The 20,159-nt window shown below is 40.1% G+C and overlaps 2 protein-coding genes across 4 annotated transcripts; one reads left to right on the top strand and one right to left on the bottom strand.

Annotated features, from left to right (window-relative positions):
- Positions 1-864: 864 nt before the first annotated feature.
- Positions 865-6,503, top strand: LOC120800428 (acylphosphatase-2-like). Of its 2 annotated transcripts, none has more exons than XM_040146531.1 (4): positions 865-985; positions 3,870-3,878; positions 4,856-4,999; positions 5,837-6,503. In XM_040146531.1, the coding sequence occupies exons 1-4, from the start codon at positions 885-887 to the stop codon at positions 5,949-5,951; spliced, it is 369 nt and encodes a 122-aa protein (XP_040002465.1). In that variant the 5' UTR covers positions 865-884; the 3' UTR covers positions 5,952-6,503. The 2 variants fall into 2 exon arrangements, with proteins under 2 accessions (XP_040002465.1, XP_040002464.1); XM_040146530.1 differs by lacking the exon at positions 3,870-3,878 and adding an exon at positions 1,478-1,494 and having other exon boundaries at positions 865-981; positions 4,890-4,999.
- Positions 6,504-7,505: 1,002 nt separating this feature from the next.
- On the bottom strand, positions 7,506-15,682 carry LOC120800432 (reticulon-3-B-like). Of its 2 annotated transcripts, XM_040146536.1 has the most exons (9): positions 15,660-15,682; positions 15,232-15,486; positions 13,031-13,181; positions 12,735-12,791; positions 10,814-10,952; positions 8,915-8,984; positions 8,766-8,812; positions 8,123-8,181; positions 7,506-7,618 (listed from the first exon to the last, which is right to left on the bottom strand). In XM_040146536.1, exons 2-9 carry the CDS (start codon positions 15,323-15,325, stop codon positions 7,570-7,572), a joined length of 666 nt encoding a protein of 221 aa, XP_040002470.1. In that variant the 5' UTR covers positions 15,326-15,486; positions 15,660-15,682; the 3' UTR covers positions 7,506-7,569. The 2 variants fall into 2 exon arrangements, with proteins under 2 accessions (XP_040002470.1, XP_040002469.1); XM_040146535.1 differs by lacking the exon at positions 7,506-7,618 and having other exon boundaries at positions 7,807-8,181.
- Between the last annotated feature and the right edge of the window lie 4,477 nt (positions 15,683-20,159).

A 20,159-nucleotide genomic window follows, 5' to 3' on the forward strand; every position in this document is an offset into this window, starting at 1 on the left:
AAAGCATTTCTGTTCAGCATTAAGGTTGACCTTACAGCTGACTGTCAAACCTTCACATATTTCAGTCTCACTGAAGCAGTTTTTAAACAGTTTCTGTTTGAAGATGAAACTCTGTGGAACAAGTCGAGCAACTCAACAGATCTTTATATTATTTTTGATTTAGTCCTGATGGTGGTGCTACAGGAAACATCCACAGGAACATAAATATTCACAGTGAAGTTCATATTTATCTGTTAAAGAAAGACACCATGAAACTTCTGATATTTATAGACACATACAGTATCAGCCATATACATAAAACAAATGTTTTTCAGTGATATAGTTTTCTTCATGTCTGACAGTGACATTTCTACAAACATGAAATATATTTAAGGTTTGTTTTTGTTTTTTTTAAACATTTTGAATGTTTTTTTCTACAACAACATCTGAAACAGAAACCTGTTAAATAAATATCAGCAGATACATGACTCTCTGGAACACAATCAGCTTTATTACATTATCAAAATACATCAGGCTCTTTCAAAGAAACTGGGGTATTCTAAGATTGATGAAAAGTGATACAGGATTTTATTAGTCAGGTACAATATAAACGTTTTCTTCTCAGCTGCTCAGCTCTGACATATTTGTGGGTGTGTGTTTTCGGTCGTATTAAAATAGCTGCTGCAATTTATGTCATGTCATGTTTTGCAGAAGTTGTGTAAAGGTTCAACAGAAAAAACAAACTAAGAGTTTTCCATTTCTGTTCAGAGCAACAGCAGTGCTTTTAATTTGACAGACATTACAGGAAGCTGCTCTTATTTTGAAAGTGGTGTCAGCTGTGTTTATTTTTATGTCTGATATTTAAAACCCCTCTGAGTTCAGTGCTAAATTCAAGGTGGACTGACATGTTTCTGTCTGGGCTTTTATTTTGTCTCATTAACGTTGTCATGTCTGAAAACAAACTGACTTCAGTGGATTTTGAGATTTTTGGGAATGTGCAGGGTAGGTTACATGTTACATTGCATGTTACATGGCACATATATGTTAATGTATATGTACACACTCCCTAATGTCTAATGTTGCTGTGTTTGTGTGTAGATTCTCTAATATTTCTACAGTATTCATGTTTCTCTCTTTGATGTCTAAAAATATTCAGTTATATTCATAGTAAGTATACACAGTCAATATACACAGTCAATATACAAAGTACATATTCCTGCAGTAAATATTTACAGTACATACATACAATATATAAATAAGCTAAATATTAACAGTGAATATTCCTTGAGAAACTGAAAATTCTACTGTAAAATTTTTTAATAAATTATATGACTGATAATGACTACAGCTGACTAATTTTAAGTGTAACATCACTGCAGTGTAATTTTTTGTAACTGGGAAAAGGTGAGATTTATATATTATACATATAACCTTATATAAACTGGATGTTATGTTTATAATGAGAGCATAATGAGGTTTTTGTTCTGTCTGTTTTCAGGTGTTTGCTTCAGAATGGTGAGATTCATGTTAGACCTCTATCAGTTCACATTAATATAATCATGCTACTGTTAGAATGATTTTATTAGATTGTTAGAATTTTAAAATGATATAATTATATAATAATGATATAATAATAACATGCTATAATATATTAATTTTTTTTTAATTATTTTAATGGTAAAATACTGTTTTAACGTTCTACTGAGTGCTGAAAGTCATGGAGCTGTTTATTAATACAACACTGGATCACTTTGAATGAACGAATGATTCTCTCTCCGATATGATTGGCTGTTTCCATCTAAACGTTCAGATATAATAAAATCAAAATCTTTGAGAAAAAAAAAACGATGAGTCACATTATGTCAGCAAATAATACAACTACTACCACTGCTATTGTTACTTTCAATACTAATGCTCCTCCTCCACCTGGTCAAGGGGATCCTTCCAATAAATAAATAAAGTTACAATGTCAGGTGTTCATATAAAGTATGGCCAAAGTTTAAAATAATGGCGTAAACATACATAAAAGTAATCCCTGAGAGACAAAAGCTCATTCATCAGACTGCTCAGAACACTAGGTTCTACAGTTCTTTCTACTCATTTCTTTGTATGGTCATCCACTCCAAGCACAGCTCGTTCTCCCAAAACTTTCTACATTAGTATTATAGACTTTTAATATACTCCAGCATACAAATAACCGATGGTGCAGGTTTACTGTCGTTATTCTGCCGTCGTTTGGCGACAGCAGAATGACATTTTCCTTGCAACGTTAGCTGTTGTATTTCCAGACAACAGACATTTTCCACTCAGTCGGCATTTTAGCACTTTTCCCACATGTACACCTATTAACAGGGGCATATAGAGAAAAAAAAAATGTTCATACGGATTTTGATTGAAAGACTAAATCTACAGTTATGACATACAATAAGCAGGAAATGGGCATGATATGTGCCGAACAGAGACGTCCTGCTATAATATTTGTGCTGTCCACTCTAATATACTGGATCCAATTTAGGCTCAAACATGTACGGATGGATTTGAAAAGTTGCCATTTCCAATCAGTTATGTTCTGTTACTTAATTTTACTTCCTAGTTACTTAGTTTTACAATTTCCCTTCAGAACCTCAACACTGGTAGGAGGATGAGGCAGTGCTCACAAGCACTGTGTGCATTCCCCCTTGGCAGAATTCTGGATGTTTGGCCAATGAGAACAAAGTGTACTTTTAAGGAGGCCTGGCCTAATATTGGCTGTTTCAGTCAGAGGCTCAACTGAGGGGCTGCATAACAGGCAGTTAGAGAATTTTAAAAAAGGACTTTTTTGAACTGATCATGCAAAGCTACTCTAGTGGAGTCCCAGAATAAAACCACAGCTGGAAATGATCATTATAGGTCCCCTTTAAGCAAGGTACCCCAGACGTCCCTCTCCCCAGCAATGTTTTGGAGCTCCTCTTGGGGGATGCTAAGGCATTGCCAAGCAAGATATATAGTCTCTCCATCTGATTATGGATCTACACCGGCATCTCCTGCCAATTGGACATGCCCAGAAAACCTCTAAAGGAAAAATCTTGATCAGATGCATCTCAACTGGCTCCTTTCAACACAAAAAAGGAGCAGTGGATCTAATTCTAGCCCAGAATCCGCATTGCTCCTTCTAGGTCTGACGTTCGACAATCAGTCAAATCTTCCTTTCTAGCACCTTAGCATAAGCTCTCCCGGGAGGCTGAGCAGCGTGAGACCCCGACATTTGGAGCACAACCTCCCCTTTTTAAATATGGGAACCACCACCCCAGTCTGCTAGTCCACAGGCACTGTCCCCATCTCCATGCGACACGGAAAAGGCATGTCAGCAAAGACAGCCCAACAATGTCCAGAGCCTACAGGGCTGAGGCATTCCCAGGCCACCCTCACTACGCGTTTGGGTTTACCAGGTCTGTCTGTCAGGCTCCCCCGTCATCTAATCCAACTCACCTCCAGGTGGTGATCAGTTGACAGTCCTGCTCCTTTCTTCACCCGAGTGTCCAAGACATACAGCAGCACATCTGATGATATCACCACAAAGTGGCTCATCGATCTTAGTCCAAGTACACCTATGAACCACCCTGTGCTCAGACATGGTGTCTGTTATGGCCAATCCATGATGAGCACAGATCCATTGACAGAGCACCACTCCAGTTCAGATCAGGCGGGCCATTCCTCTCAATCACCCCCCAAGAGGACTATAGAGTCCCTAGGTGGTGCCCTTTCCAACTCCCCCCAGAGACTCCAAGAAGGCCTGCTACTCCTAACTGCTTTTCGGTGCATAAGCAAAAAAGTCAGAGCCTTCCTCTCAATAACTTACAGTCGCACAGAGGCAACCGTCTCTTTCTCTGGGGTGAACTCAAACACAGCAGCTCTCAGCCGTGGGCCGGTGAGTATCCCCACACCCACCCAGTGCCTCACACCCTGTGCATCTCTGGAAAAGGATAGAGTCTTTCCTTGCCAGAATCCCTAGAAACAGTCTACATTGGCAGGGATCAGCATGCCTATATCCCCACTCCTCCCTGCCTTCTAGCTTACATATCACCCGACCCCAATTTCTGACTCTGCAGGTGGTGGGCCCACGGAGTGACGGTCCCATGTAATTCTTTCGGGCTGTGCCCTACCCGGCCTCATGGGTCTAGGCCCAGCCACCAGACACTCACCAGCAAGCTCCCCTCCCCAGTCAGGCTCCAAAAGGGGGCCAAAGTCTACTATTGCTTTCACTATTAATACTTCGGACATTAAAATTGCCACTAATACGTTTACTACTAATACTGTAACTATTAAATTTACTAATACTACTAATTATAGTTTCAACTACTAATGCTGCTACAAATACTTTAATAACACTACTAACACTTTTGCTACCAACTAACACTTTTATCAATAATACTACTATTAATACTTTACCTCTAATACTATTAATAACACCACCAATTATATATTTGCTAATATTACTAATATCTTTATTACTTATGCTACTAATACCAGATTACCCTGAGGGGTCATCATTGTTTGAGTAAGAATCAAACTTGTATTCATTTTTTAGTGTTTGGACTGAATCTGCTTTTTTGGAAAATGTTGTAGAATTTGACTCATTGGGCCTCAAACAGTTAGTGAAATGAAACCATTTGAGAAGTTCAGACCGGAAGTGTCTGTGGTGGAACTGAAACAAGTAGACATAAGAAAAAAACTACAGCTTTAATCTTTAACAGCGTTTATATTTAAAATCTGAATTTGAAAGTAACTAGTAACTACAGCTGTTACGTAAATGTAGTGCAGTAGAAGTATAAAGTAGCATAAAATGGATATACTCAGGTAATGTACAAGCACCTCCAACTGTCCTCCAGTACTTGAGTAAAAGTACTTACTTACCTTCCACTGTGTGTCAGTACACAGAGGATCAGGGCCAGAGACTGGGCCTGAGCGGCTGGGTGAAGAACACCAGACAGGGCACGGTGATTGGTCAAATCCAGGGACATCTGGACAAAGTCAACGACATGTAGGTTATTTTTCACCATTTTTATTTCTTGTGTACATTATTTTCAAAATATTTAACATATCTGAACTGGCTTATTATCAGCTTGTCAGTCATCTGACAAGCTGATAATAAGACCGCTGGAGCGGAAAATCCATTGAATTCTTGAATTCTTGTAACTGGTACAAAAGGTGTAACTGGTACAAAAGGTGCTCTATAAATACAGATTGATTTGATTGATTGAAGTCTGACACACAGTCTGACACATGTAAATTGTACAGTTAATTTTAGAAATGTAAAAACATACTTAAAGTTCAACATGAAAACAATATTAATGGATTTTGTCCCTCGTTATTCTGTCTTACTTCTTTTGGGGGATAGTTATAGAACTACAGTTTTCATAATGCTTTGGGTTACGTAAACAGGAACAGTGACTTAGGACTAAGTGAGTTAGCTGAGTTCCAACCTGAGCTTCATATTTTTAGCCTATATTTGTTTCCATTCAGTCAAACTGTCTCCATTAACAGTTGCTGAATCAGCTTTGATAAGTTCTTGTTTGCAGTGTAACCATGTACAGACAACGGTCACTGGATCACTATGATACTGAAGAACACTTCAAAATATCATGATTCTGAGCCAAGTTCTACAGCCTATTTTTTCCTCTGATTTCTAAGAGGATTTCTGGAGGTTTATTGTGGATGGACATCAGAGATAATGATATCCTCAGGAAGTAAAGGGGCACTGAATATTAACATGTCTTTCATGCCTGTGTGTTCAGATCTGACTCAGGACTTTGAGAAGAAAAGCCAATTCAGCAGAAAAACTACAAAAACAAACTTCCTGTCTTCTTGTATTTTTCAGGAAGTTCTGGCTCAAGAGCGTCGGCAGTCCAAGTTCTCGTATTGATCGAGCCATTTTCTCCAACCAAAGAGACATTTCTAAACTGGAGATCCATGGCTTCTCTACTCGCTACTGAGCGTGTTCAGACACTTCTGAAGTCACATCATTAATAACTTCACATTCGAGATAATATGCTGTTTACTATCAGTGAAAGTTCATTAATCCATATTTCAGCTCTATAACATGAATCATCAGCTGTGTTGATTGATTATTTCTGATATTTATCAGTAAATCCTCCTCTCTCTCTTCCTACGGTGTGGGTTTCTTCAGTGTGTTTATAATTTTCTGATTTATTAAACCAATTTTCAATAATTTCTTTCAATAATAAAATATTTTTTGTTGTAACCCCATGACAGTTATCAATACACAGTTAAATGTGTTAAAAGTTGGGTGAGCATTCCTGTAGAAGTCTAGTATTCATGTTAAATGATGTTTTGACCTATTACTGGGCCCTGCAGTGGGTATCAGGCTTTGCCTACATATATCTGCTGGGCCCTATTACAGGTGACACCATTCTCTGACATAACACAACTCTAAACTCATGGAACGCACCTTTAAACTGACCTAACACACCATAAACTGACCTCATGTATATTTTTTATTTCACTGTAGTTCACTTTTTTGTTGTTGTTCAATAACTTTGGACATTTCATTGAATATTCTGTTTATACAAAATTGGTTAATGTGCATTTATTTCTGGAGTACTTAAAATCCAGGGGTGCTGATATTTTCAACCAGGTTTGTAGGGCAGAGAAAAGAGAGAACAGTAACCAATGAACAAAGGACAGAGAGAACAGTGAACATAGAACACAGAGAACAGAGAGCAGTGAGAACAGAGAACATGGAACAGAGAGAACAGTGAACAGAGAATGATGAACAGTGAACAGAAAGAACAGACAAGAGAGAAAACAGAACAGAGAGAACAGCGAACAAAATAAAGAGTGAGTTCAGCTGCTCAGAGACAAAAACATTGAGAGGGAAAGTTTCATTAAAGAGAGGTGAAGTCATACTGTGTCATCATTGGGCGGAGATCCGAAAACATTCTAAACCAGCTGCAACAGCTGGAAGAAAGTTTCTCCTCCTCTCCTCTACTATCCCTCCTTCTCTACCTCCTTCTCTTCTTCTCTACCTTTTCCTCTCTTACAGTAAATGTAATAATAAAAACTTTCCGTTAGGAGGAGCTGTTTAATAGTTAGATCAGATATATATTAAATTTACTTTTTAGTTCAGAAGGTTCATTATTGACCATAAAAAAAGCAGTTTGACACAAATTCTTAGATCAATGTCCTCTTATTTGCTTTTTCAAGCGCTTTCAACTGCCTCTCACAGTCTGCTGCATGTACCTCAGACTGATGATAATATTAATTTATTGTGGACTTTATAACTCAGACAATGGATTTTAATCATCCCTCTCTCACAGTGCAGTTGAGTCATGAAATTTACACACACCAGCTGGACATGAGCGGTTTGGATTAAAACATGTGAACTTGTCCTTTAATGCGCAGAACCACAAACACACTTCAGAGACCAGACAAAAAAAAACATCGGTCAGCTTCAGTGTTGTTTTTTTATCAGTCTGGATTTTATTAAAAGACTTTCAGAATAAATTCAGCAGGGGGAGTCACTGAAAAATGGACCAATCAGAGGAAACGGCAGCGCCATAGTGTGCACAAGCGTGTTTGAAGGTCAGGTGGTCACTCAGCTTTGGTCCTTTTCACAGCTCCTGGTAACCTGTTCTGCAGCCTGAAAACACACAGAAATAATCGATCAGAGTGTTTTGTACTTCCTGCCTGTCATATCTGCAAAGGTTTGGACAGAATAACATGAACATCTGCCCAACTAACCCTATCAAAATCCTCACAAAATTTAAAAGTCCAATCAGCTACATCTCACTCTAGACTTCACAGGTGTATCCACGGGTCTAACTGAAAAGAAATCCTAGAGATGAAAATATAAACTCTTTTTACCTGCTGTGTAAACAAACACAACAGATGTAAACAGACACAACAGGTTTAAACAAACATGATGTAAACAAACATGAAAGATGTCAACAAAGATACTCACCAATGTCACAATTAACTGTGATACAAAATGATCTAAATATGTTAAATTCAACATATTAAACTGGATTATAATGTTTATCCTACTTCAGTAATAACTCCATTCTATAAGCAGATCTGAGCAAGTTCTCAGTTAAAAAAATAAAATTCTGTTGTGAAGCTGCAGCAGATCCTGATGTGAACCCACTTCTGCAGTGTCTCTTCCAATCTGCACCGAACCAAGTCGATGCTCTGATCAATCTGTGTCTGAACACACACACACACACACACACACACACACACACACACACACACACACACACACACACACACACACACACACACACAGAGGTCAGTAAAAAGCGGGATTAGAATCTGAGTGTCTGGTCTATTTCTCTAATTCCAGCACAGAGTACAAAACATTTGATTCACAGAATCAAACCTCTTCCTTGTGTCAGAGTTTGATGTCTGAACATAGGCATGAATTTTGCCTCAGAGGATATAAAATAAAGAGTAAAAGGAATTAAATCACTTAAATCCTGAAACACCCTACTTTACACCAGTTACACCAGAGACATCAGTTTATTAGGAAAACCTGAACAGTCCAAACCAGCAAACAGCTCTGCAAGAAGTTCATACTGTTCAGTGGTAGTTGACTCTGTGCTCATTACTGAGGCGGCTGTCTGTGCCAATGTGGTATTAGACTGTACAGCTCTTTCTCATAATTTGTCCATACGGTTAATGTAAATGTGTTTGTTGTCTGGTGGAGCCTCATGCCTGCTGGAACTTGTTTGTCTGACGCAGGTTCTGTTAATGATCAGAGTCATCATAGTATTCTTCAGTGTCAGTACCTTTTTCTTCTGGTAGATCAGCGGAGTGGTGAAGAAAATGATGTCAGCTAGATAGAGAGAGAGTTAGCATCAGTTTGTTACGGTCTATCTGAAGCAAACTCTCAGACCAGTAAACTGAATCAGAATCAGAATCAGAGAATCAGCCTCACCAAGGATCAGGATGGTGACTCCATTAAACAAAGCTCCGACATACGTCATTACCCACATTACAGCGGCCAACTGAAACGATCAGAGAATATACATTTAGAAAATACACAGAGTACACACATTCAGAGAACACACACTCAGAGAGCACATAGCTTAGAGAACACACAGAGAATGCACAGTGAGAGAAAACACACGTAGAGAACAAACATTCAGAGAAGACCCAACTTGGAGAACAAAAATTCAGGGTACACACAACTTAGAGAACACACACTTAGAGAACAAAGATTCAGAGACCACTCAGAGATCATACATTCAGAGAACACACAGTAAAAGAACATTCAAAAAACACAGCTTTGAGAACATAAATTTATAGATTAAACATTCAGAGAACACGCAGTTTAGAGAACACATTCAGAGAGCACATGCTTAGAGAACATACATTCACAGAACACACAGCTTGGAGAACAAACATCTACAGAAAAAACAACTGAAAACGTTTAGAGAACAAACAGCTTAAATATTTGGAGAACAAACATTTAAAGAACAAACATTTAGAGAACAAACAGCTAAAACCTTGGCAGGACAAAGTGCTGAAATGTTTAGAGAACAAGCAGCTGAGACAGACAGAGGATAAACAAGACAGAGTTGCAGTTAGAGCTGCCAATAATCACAGTTAGTTTTTCAGTGGGTTGTTCGCTGAGTGGTGATTATCTGTTTGAAACGTGAACTGGTTGGTGTTGAACCGTGGGGTTCTGCTTCTTTCAGACAGTCACCCAGCCACCCTGGCCTCTCAGCAGCTCCCAAGTAGCCGGGGGGAAAGTAGGAGCTATCCTGGGTCGGCTCTGCATAGCTGTACCCAATGTACAGTGGGTAATTATCCAATGTAAGGAAGAAAAAAGCAAATATAACCGGGTTGAGATAGAGCAGCAAACAATGACACAGCTGAAGACTGGACCAAAGATTCACTAGTGAATCGACAGCTTCACCTTCAGGATCAGGTCCCTATGAACCAACACAGTCTGGTCACCACCAATCCACCTGTTGATCTCCCCTCCATCTGACCCTCACTGCTGAACCATGGAGAACAAGTCTGTCTGGTTTGGGAGTTCCTCTAAGTGTTCCTTCCAGAAAGGACCAGAAGTTCTTCTCCATGGTCTCCGTGAGCTCCTCCCACAGAGTTTTCACTTCAGTGACCACGGAAGTTTTAGTCTTTCTTATTTCCAGATAATTGTCTGCTGCTTCAGGAGTCTCCTGGTCAAACAAAACGTGAAAGGACTCCTCCAGCTTCAGTACACCAACAGATTCTCAAGTTGTCACCACGATAGGCTCCAACAATCTTCTGACCATAACTCTGACTGGCAACCTCAGCAATTGATGCTGGTGTTCAATGAATCCCCACGAACAACAGTCTGTGACTTCCTATCACTGACCTTTAGACTCAAAGAGACGTTCCTCTCTTTGTCAGGGAAAACTCCAGCACAGCAGCTATCAACTGGGGGTTCATGAGTATCATCACACCTGCCTGACACCTTTCACCCCAGGGGATTCGGGAATAGGAAAGTGCAGCACCATACAAGAGTTTGGTTATAGAGCCAGAGCTAAATCCAGATAATGCTCCACCTCCTTCACCAACAGCTTCGTTTCAATCAGACAGCTGATGTCCCACGTACTTAGAACCATTTTTCATAGCCCGGGGACAGCTCGCAGCTTGCCACCCACCTGGCAGCATCTCTGACCATTACCTCCAGCCATGTAAGTGGTGGGACCACACGGTTTGAAAGAAAATATAATTGGATAAAAGTTCTAGACACTGTGATTTTGGTTCATCACATGGATACCTTGTTTATCTAAGTACGAGCTAGCATTAGCCACCGTTCTAACTCATTCTGTATGAATCTGACCTTCAGAGAGTCGACCAGGTCCTCGACCAGCAGCAGCCTCCTGGTCTGACTGCTGAACCAGTTCAGGTGGATCAGAGACTGATCAGCCAGCTGTCGGACTGACTCTGAGGACACCGAGATGTCCCTCTCCAACAGAGACCTGACAGAGGAGAACAGAGGAGGTCAAAGGAGGTCAGAGGAGCTCAGTGTAGGTCAGAGAAGATGAGAGGAGGTCAGAGGAGGTCAGAGGAGGAGAGAGGAGGTCAGAGGAGGACAGAGGTGGTCAGGACTTTATCTGGTAGTTTATAGACACACTTGTGTTGTCTTACATATGTACCCATTATTATTACACTGACTTTTGTTATTGGCTAACTGTTTTAGAAACAGTCGCATACACAAATCTCACAGCAATCTGACATACACTCACCAGGCACTTTATTTGGAACAATTGCGTACATGCTTATTCATGCAATTATCCAATCAGCCAATCATGTGGCAGCAGTGCATTGTATAAAATCATGCAGATACAGGTCAGGAGCTTCAGTTAATGTTCACATCAGAATGGGATAAAATGTGATCCCAGTGACTTTGACCGTAGCACGATTGTTGGTCCAAGACAGGTGGGTTTGAGTATTTCTGAAACTGCTGATCTCCTGTGATTTTAACACAAAACAGTCTCTAGAGTTCTTACTCAGAAATGAGCCAAAAACAAAAAAACATCCATTGAGCAGCAGTTCTCTGGATGGAAACACCTTGCTGATAAGAGCGATCAAAGGAGAATGGCCAGACTGGTTGGAGCTGACAAAAAGGCTACGGTAACTCAGATAACCACTCTTTACAGCTGTGGTGAGTAGAAAGGCATCTCAGAATGGACAACACATCCAATCTTGAGGTGGATGGGCAACAACAGCAAAAGACCACGTCAGGTTCGACTCCTGTAAGTCAAGAAAAGAAACCTGAGGCTGCAATGGGCACAGGCTCACCAAAACTCAGCAGTTGAATACCAGAAAAACGTAGCCTGGGCTGGTGAATCTGGATTTATGCTGAGGCAGCAGATGGTAGGGTCAGAATTTGAATCAAACCATGAATACATGTACCCAACCTGCCTTGCGTCAACAGTCCAGGCTGGTGGTGGTGGTGTAATGCTGTGAGAAATGTATTCCTCACAGACTTTGGGCCCCTTAATACCAAACATTCATGGTTTAAATGTCACAGCCTCAGAGTATTGTTGCTGACCACGTACATCCCAATTTACAATCTTCTAATGACTACTTCCAGCATGATAATGGTCCATGTCACAGAGCAAAAGTCGTCAAACTGGTTTCATGAACATGACAGTAAGTTCAGTGTGCTTCAGTGGCCGCCCCAGTCACCAGATCTGAATCCAGTAGAACACCTTTGGGATGTGGTAGAACAGGAGACTGGCAGCATGAATATGCAGCTGAAAAATCTGCAGCAATGATGTGATTAGTCATGTGAACATGGACCAGAATCTCAAAGGAAAGTTTCCAACATCTGGTGGAATCCAGGCCACAAAGAACTGAAGCTGTTTGGGAGCAAAGGGCGGCCCTACCCAGTATTAGTATGGTGTTCCTAATAAGGTGCTTGGTGAGTGTAATTTCTTCAAGATATACGAAGCTGGTTTTTATCCTTATTATTAATTCTGATTCCTTTTGGAGTGTGTATATGTTTGAGTGTGTGTTTATGTTTATGTGTGTGGGGGGGCTTATATTACTATCTTTCAGTTTTAAACCACTGTAGTGAGGACATTTCTGCATTGTGAGGACATTTTGGCTGGTCCTCACTACATTTGAAGGGTCAGACTTGGTCTAGGTTCAAGTCAGAATCGGGTTTAAGTTCAGGGTTAGGGTCTGGGGAATGTTTTATGTAAGTGAGGGTCCTCGGAAGTATAGAAAGACAAACGTGTGTGTGTGTCTGTTACCTGAATGGATGACCTTCGTCTGATTTCTGGACAGCCTGAATCACTGATTTATAAACCCTACAAACAGGAAGTAGACAACTATTAGGATGAAATAATTTCCTGTGAATGAACTCATTCTTCACTCTGAAATGATTTCATTATTTATCTCAATATTTAATGAATTTATCTCAATATTTAAGAATTTATCTCATTTAAAGATCAGAGTAGCAGTGTGCCGGATCATCATCGTTTTCATGTCTAACAGCAGGACCTGTTGTTATTCACTGCAGACACTGAGTGTTGTGATTGGTTATTACCTGAAGGTGATGGTGACACAAAGGAAGGCCAGCAACAGGTAGGACACCACACTGATGATGGACAGCGTTGCCACGGAGATGAGAACCAGTAGTGACAGACCAAACGCCGCCCCCGACTTCTTTGGTTGTTTCCAGTGGACGAGTTTTAAGGCTGCAGGGTGGGGTTAGATTTACACAGAAAACACAGTGAGAGAGGACACACACATTATGTCCTCACAGGCAGAGACAAAAACATATTCATCAGACAGACATAAAGGGTAAAATACATTCATGTGGGTAACTTCAGTGCTGTGTCCATAAAGGAGTATAAGTTCAAATATGGACACAACAATTCGGATATGTACCCAGGGGCTTCACCATAGAGCCTGATGGGTATCAGAATCAGGTTTTCACATATGGTAACAGTCAACTGAATTAACAAACAAAACAAACAGTGCGCACTAGCACAGTGAGGCAGTTATCCATAGTTCAATCTTGAAATAAATTTAAAATAATAAAAACTCAAATGTGATACTAAATCCTGAACTCCAGGCTGATGCTGGAGTAATGAGCCTCCTGCTGCAGCCTGTGTCGAGCTGAACTGACTGAACGTCGTGTCAGTCTCAATTATTAATTAATAATAATACATATATATAAATAATAATGAATATAAGAAGAGGAGGGTCTCATTTATTGGAAGACAGTCAAACATCCCAGATGGTATAAAAAGTCTCCCAAACGATCAGAACCTGCCCAAAACTGTTTTTTACAAGTCCAAGTAAATAAAAAGTCACCCAGACAGTTGAAAAACCGTCGAGTCTGACAACATTGAATCCAGTTGTACAAATACACCAGCATGGATCAAGCTCTTTCAAAAGATAAAATATGTGAAATGTGACCTACAGGTCACAGAGAGTGTTGCAGGGTCAAAGTGGAGGAGACTGGAAATCATCAATCAGATCAGTACTAGTGTTAACAGAAAGGCAGAGCAGGGCCTTTATTTGTTCCTCCTGTTAATTTTATCCAAGTATATTATTTAAATACTGTTTTTAGATTCTGTAAAATTTACAACAGTCTGGCTCTGGTGATTCCTTGTGCTGTCTTCAAAGAAAATATTGTTCACACTCAAACACTCAGCTCTGACACCAGCACAGTGAGAATGATTCAGTTTCATTTATCAGACCCGCCACCCCCACCACCCATGTCACAGCCGCAGTATAATCCAGATTACTACTCGCAGATCAGAAATCATGTGGAGTTTATTAACGACGTGGAGCCACATACCAAACACTGTCTTAATGAGGATTTCTGTGAAATGTTGAGCAATTGACACCGGGACAGTTTGTTTATGTCAGAAAGGCTGCAAAGAAACATACTCATAAGAGAGTTTTTACGTTATCTCTGGGCTCTGATCCCTGTTTTAAACATACAATACTCTTCATCTGTGGTGGAAAATAACATGCGTAGGTGAATATTTTCATTTTGTGATTCTTTATGCTTCTACTGCACTACATGTGTCTGACAACTGCACTTACTGGTGATGAAACTTAAGCTGAATCAGGATCAGCTGCAGAGGTTTCCACCACAACTCAGGTAAAACAAGTATTTGTGATAATGAGTTTATCTGTATATTTGTATTCAGTCAGTATTCACAGTGAAATACACAGAATGTCACTTTGTTTATCTCTGAATCGCACCAGTATTTCACCCTCTGTTCTTTCTTAATGACAAAGCTTTTATTTTACTTTTCTTAAGGTAAAAGCCCCTCACCTCCCAACAGTAAGCAGCTTGTTTCAGAGAAACTATGGTCAGCTGGTCAGTCAGCTGACAGCAGAACAATACAGCTTTGTCCGTGAACACAGCTTCATTAACACGCTAACTAACCTGCAGACCAGCTAGTTAACACGTCAGGGGGTGCTTAACTAGCAGATCTTTCGCTACCAGAGGGGGTTAGATGAGCTAACATCACTGTCTGTAGGCAGAACATCTCCACAAATAATACAAATAGAATAAAAGGTTCCAAATAAAATCAGGTTGAAAACACTAGAAAAGATAGTAAGTAGACCTTAAGTTCAGATCATAGTTGTGTTTCTTTAGAGTGAAAAACTGAAACTCTCTGAGTCTCCACCAGGTCCATTTAGGAGCTGCTCTGGAGCTTTTCACTGTATCGCATGAGCTTCCTACTTTAAACTGAATGTAAAAGCTGACTCAGGAACAGTTACCTGAGTGTGTGAGGTCTCTGAGTGAGGAGGAGTTGTTGAATGATGATGATGATGATGATGAAGAGTCAGAGCGGCTGCTGGTTGAGTCGGCCATTTTCTTCTCCTTCTTCTTCTTCTGTCTCTGTGAGGTTGTGAAGTTTCTCTGCAGGTTTAAACCTCAGTCTGAGCTGCTGATGTGGTGACGTCATCGCGGGGCAGGGCTCGTGGAGAGGGGGCGTATCCACAGGTCAGCTGTCAGAGCCCTGATGGTTTTATCTTTAAACATCAACTTCATTTAATTTAAAGAGCAAATCACCTCAGCACAGATTAAAACATGAACACACACACACACACACACACTCTTCTACTTCTGTCTTTGTGAGGACACTCATTGACATAATGCATTCCCTAGCCCCCTACCCTAACTATGGCTAAAACCTGATTCTAACCTGCTTTGCTGACTGTTGATTCCACAGAAGAAGAAGCTGGGTGGACAAAGTTGGCAAAGGTTTCTTACCTGTAGGAAGAGTTAAACAGACAGCATGAAGACAGCGTAGAGGACATGATGGAGAAATAAAACAAAAAGCTGACAAACTCTGCAGCATCACAATTAATGAAACAAATTCATGAAAAGTGGTCAGTCTCTAATTCACATTGTTTTACAGATTTTCATGTTTTGCTGAATGACAAATAAGAATTTGTAGATTCCTGAAAATACTGTGAAAGTTATCCACATCAGGATATGTGTTTTGGATTTTTACAGTCTGTGGCCATAAAATTACATTAATTTTTCCATATTTAAATGAGTCAAAGATATCATTATTTTACAGGTGTTTGTCATTATTCTATAGTAAGGTTAAAAAATACAGTAAATGATGTTTCAGTTTTTCATTTTAGTTATTAACAACATAATTACATTTAAACAATATTTACACATTTATAAAAATGTTAATATAAGTCAGTATTCTTAATGCAACAGACTAAACATTTAAAGAGCTACTGCACACTTAACTGTTTTTTGTGAGCTGGAAATTAAATGATGTGCTTGTACTGTGATGAAACACGTCAGTGCTTTGTTTGATGTTGATATTTCTCACTAAAGTTATAAAAATCCACATTTCATGGGTTGAAAATGGCTCAACACGCCATCCACTGTTTTAAATCATCCTGAACCTTTTCAAGGCCAGTGCGGACATACGGTCAACCGTTTGGGACATATTCACGTCATGAAATGTATAGGGAAAAAAAAAATCTTAACGCCTTCCAGTCAGAAGGGGGCGGCCCACCTCCCCCAGCACCTGTCCTTGAGTGGGAGTCTGTCAAACGGTGCTCTTTTTCAAATATACACTGATGGAGACTTATCATTCTTAGACGTTGTGCATTTTTCAGAGAGAGCTATTCTAACTACATGGAGGTTGAGTTGGGATTTGTCTGAACCCGCCATCTTCGCTTCACTCCTTCTGGGGTTCGAAACCCTGCAAACCTTCAACCCGTTCCTACCAGCGGTCCCTGCCAACAACAGTATTTGTTCATAATTCTGTTCATCCTTACCCTAGAATGAGCGTTATGCAAGCCAACACTGATGTGACTTTAGCTAATGTCAGTATAACGAATATACACTCAGAATGCTGTTACTGTTCCCATTTAATAAACGGTGTAATAACGACACATGCTTGTTTCCAGACCTGCGTTTTTAGAGAGGCTGCATGTCAGACTGTCTGTGAGAGAGACCTTGGAGTGAAAGAAACTGCGTGTCAGACTTGTCCAGTGGGTCTGCAACATGCCACTGTACAAGCTGTCCCGAAGCCCCCTTGGAGAAGTAAGGGTGAGTGTCTACCTTGCTGTTTTGATTACATTTATTGGTAGGATTGTCTCTGTTGCAAATTAGTAAGTGGTATATGTGTCACTGTACTGGTCATTTCCATTAATTTCCCTGATGCTGCTGCACATGTGTGAATAAAGGGATGTTTATAGCTTTAGTTACATGTTGGTTGAACCCTCCACACCTGATGTATACAATTGAGTTGCTGTGTGCATCTGTGTTGCCTATGTGCCTCAGCAATTGTTGTTTTGACACATATATTGTGTTAATATAATTTATGTATTGTTTGTCTAAGAGCCACTCAGTCCGGAATCCAAAACAAAAGTGTTGATGTGACACCAGCTCTCAGGATGCTGCTCCATGCCAGCCTCTGGTAAAATAAACCACACCGAGAAGGCCCACAAATGAAGTGTGTGCAGATGCCTCAAGCTTCCATCCTGAGGTGGCTGAAAGTACCACTGATGGTGAAAGCTATTGCTGTTTTATTGTATTATAGATATTAACTAAATGTAGTGATGTATGGCTTTGTCAGAGGTGGGTCGAGTAGCCAAAAAGTAAAAGGCTAAAGGTAAAAGTGCAGTTACTTTGCAAAAACAAGTACTCAAGTGGAAGTAAAAATACACGTCCAAATAAGTATCCACCCATCCATCAGGTATACGGCTCATCCTTTTGAGGGTCGCAGGGGGCTGGAGCCATTCCCAGCTGGCGTCGGGCGAGAGGCAGGCTACACCCTGGACAGGTCGCCAGTCTATCACAGGGCTGACACTAAGAGAGAAACAACCGTTCACACTCACATTCACAGCCATGGGCAACTTTTAGAGTCACCAGTTAACCTAAGCTACATGTCATTAGCATTAAACCAACGCACTTACTGCTCTCTATCAGCTCAGTGTCAGCACTGTTCTCTGATGTACTGACTTCAGACTAGTGTTCACAACCGGAGCCTGCCCAGACCTGGGACCAGCTCACCACCTGCCCCTCAACAGAATGTGAATAAATGCAAAAAATAATAAATAAGTAAAGGTAGTGCAATGAATGTAGGCAAAGGTAACAGAGTAAAAGTAATGATTTTTCTTTCAAAATCTACTGAAGTAGGAGTTAAAAGTATGTTGCATTAAAACTATTCGACAAGTGCAATTTACTCAAAAAAGTGACTTAAGTACATGTAATAGAGTAAATGTAATTTGTTACTACCACCTCTGGGCTTTGTCGTATTTAAATTTAAGATTAATGGCACACCTCTTGCGTCATATTGGTTTGATTTGTTTTAAACAATTTTTTCATCTTTTTTTCTTATCATTCAAGTGAGATGAAAAAGTTCATAATGTATGAAGACAACCTATTGCAACTTTTTCAGCATCGTGCTGTATGCACCAGAAGTTGCACTGTCAGCACAAGGACTGTTGGTTCCCCGCTGCATGTGTGACCAGAGCTGCCTCAACTGTGGGTATTAAGTGCAGTGAGATAGCCGACCCTCAGTGAATCGGATCCCAGCCGGAAACCTTCAGCTTGCAGCAGGTGTGATGTTCACAAGATCCTCTTTTCTGAAGGTCTCAGGTGAGTAATGGGTATGGATACAAAAGATTATTTTATTGACAGTCTCATAATTTACTTCAGATATTAATTTCGGCTCAGCCCATCAGACTTAAAAAAGTTGGCTTAGCGAATGCGGAAGTGTTTTGGGAATGAAATGAGACAATTCCATGCTTCATGATTGAAACTGCAAACTGATCAGGCTACTGTCAAAAAAAAAAAAAAAGCACTTTTACTGGAAAGCAAACCGTAATCTGTTTAAAAAATACTGTGTAGTACATTGCTCACATCTTATAATATTCACCATACTAATAAAAGTTAAAAACAATAATTGATTCATTGTTACAGCACCTAGTGAAGGAATTAATACAGTAAGCAAAAATTCTGAATATCCCTGATATTTTAGATATGTGTGCAAACTTACTGTTGTGATCCATTGCATAATTTATCTTCTCTTTAGTTCATGAAGGCATTCAGCATTCAAGGAGTCGGTCAGTCTTCTTATCATAAGCATCAGAGAAACCTGCTCCTCCCTACCGTCAACTGGCAGTGGAGGAAAGACCAAACGACCTGACCCAAGCCCCTATTAACAGCGGGGACTTGGTTCTTGGTGATATGAGAGCAGACATACCAGGTAATTAAGGTTTATGTGATCGTGTGTCGTGTTATAGGAAATTATTATCAAACTCATTCAGTGCAAACAGTTGCAAAGAAATGTAATGTACATTTCTGCCTTTAATATTCAGGATATTTGGTTAAAATGGGCGGTCACACCATGTTGGACCTCAAGGCTAACAAAGTACAGGACATCTGGTGCAGGTAAGGCCAAAAGTTATTTTTGTAACAATGCTCATAATTGGCCAGTCCAGGGCATCAGATGTGCAGCTATATTTGTTTAATGCCTTTAACTACATTTTAATACCTTATAATGTAATGAGATTATATATTTTGCATATGCAGAGCAATGAGGTCAATGAGTGTACAAAAAGGAAAGGGAAGGCTTTGAACACAGCCTACAGTTCCTTGAACGCAACAATGTGGCAATCAAAACCTGGTATGTCTGGGTACAAAGGTTTTTGAGACAGACCAGACCTCGCAATGCTCACCGTTACGACCCATGGCACATGGGGAAGGGTAACTGTAACAGAAAATTTGAAATGAGGTCGGCCCCTGGAAGAAGAGTGTGGTCAAGCATTTTTACTGGTCTGCTTCATCATTATCCTCAGGAGAGGAGACTGTGGCCAAATGGAAATCTGAGGCGGAAACCATTTTCAGGATTTCCATACACACGACACTGAAATCTTTCCCCACTAATTGCACTAGCCTCCTGTCGGTGACCAAGCCAGGCAGTGGCTACAGCCAAGTATGTTTATATTAAAAATAATTTTGTCTTTTTTTTTACAATATTGTATAACCTATAGATTCTGTTAGAAAATTTGAAAATAATTTAAATTATGGGGCATTGGGATTTGCCACTGTAAGTGAGGCATTTCTCATTATGAGGCATAGGGAGACCTTGCTTATTGATAATGAGGAATATGCAGGTCATGGAATTCGTGGGCATAACACTGATGTTTTTTTGAGCAGGTACACT

This window comes from Xiphias gladius, chromosome 15 (assembly GCF_016859285.1).
Source record: "Xiphias gladius isolate SHS-SW01 ecotype Sanya breed wild chromosome 15, ASM1685928v1, whole genome shotgun sequence".
Classification (NCBI taxonomy): domain Eukaryota; kingdom Metazoa; phylum Chordata; class Actinopteri; order Istiophoriformes; family Xiphiidae; genus Xiphias; species Xiphias gladius.

Bases quoted from the DNA above. Each gene is read 5' to 3' on its own strand.
- LOC120800428 (XM_040146531.1), top strand. From the start codon at position 885: ATGTTTCTGTCTGGGCTTTTATTTTGTCTCATTAACGTTGTCATGTCT. The intron at 5,000-5,836 runs GTAGGTTATTTT...TGTATTTTTCAG, and splicing joins CTGGACAAAGTCAACGACAT to GAAGTTCTGGCTCAAGAGCG.
- LOC120800432 (XM_040146535.1), bottom strand. From the start codon at position 15,325: ATGGCCGACTCAACCAGCAGCCGCTCTGACTCTTCATCATCATCATCA. The intron at 13,182-15,231 runs GTAACTGTTCCT...CCCACCCTGCAG, and splicing joins CAGAGACCTCACACACTCAG to CCTTAAAACTCGTCCACTGG. The intron at 12,792-13,030 runs GTAATAACCAAT...TCCTGTTTGTAG, and splicing joins TGTGTCACCATCACCTTCAG to GGTTTATAAATCAGTGATTC.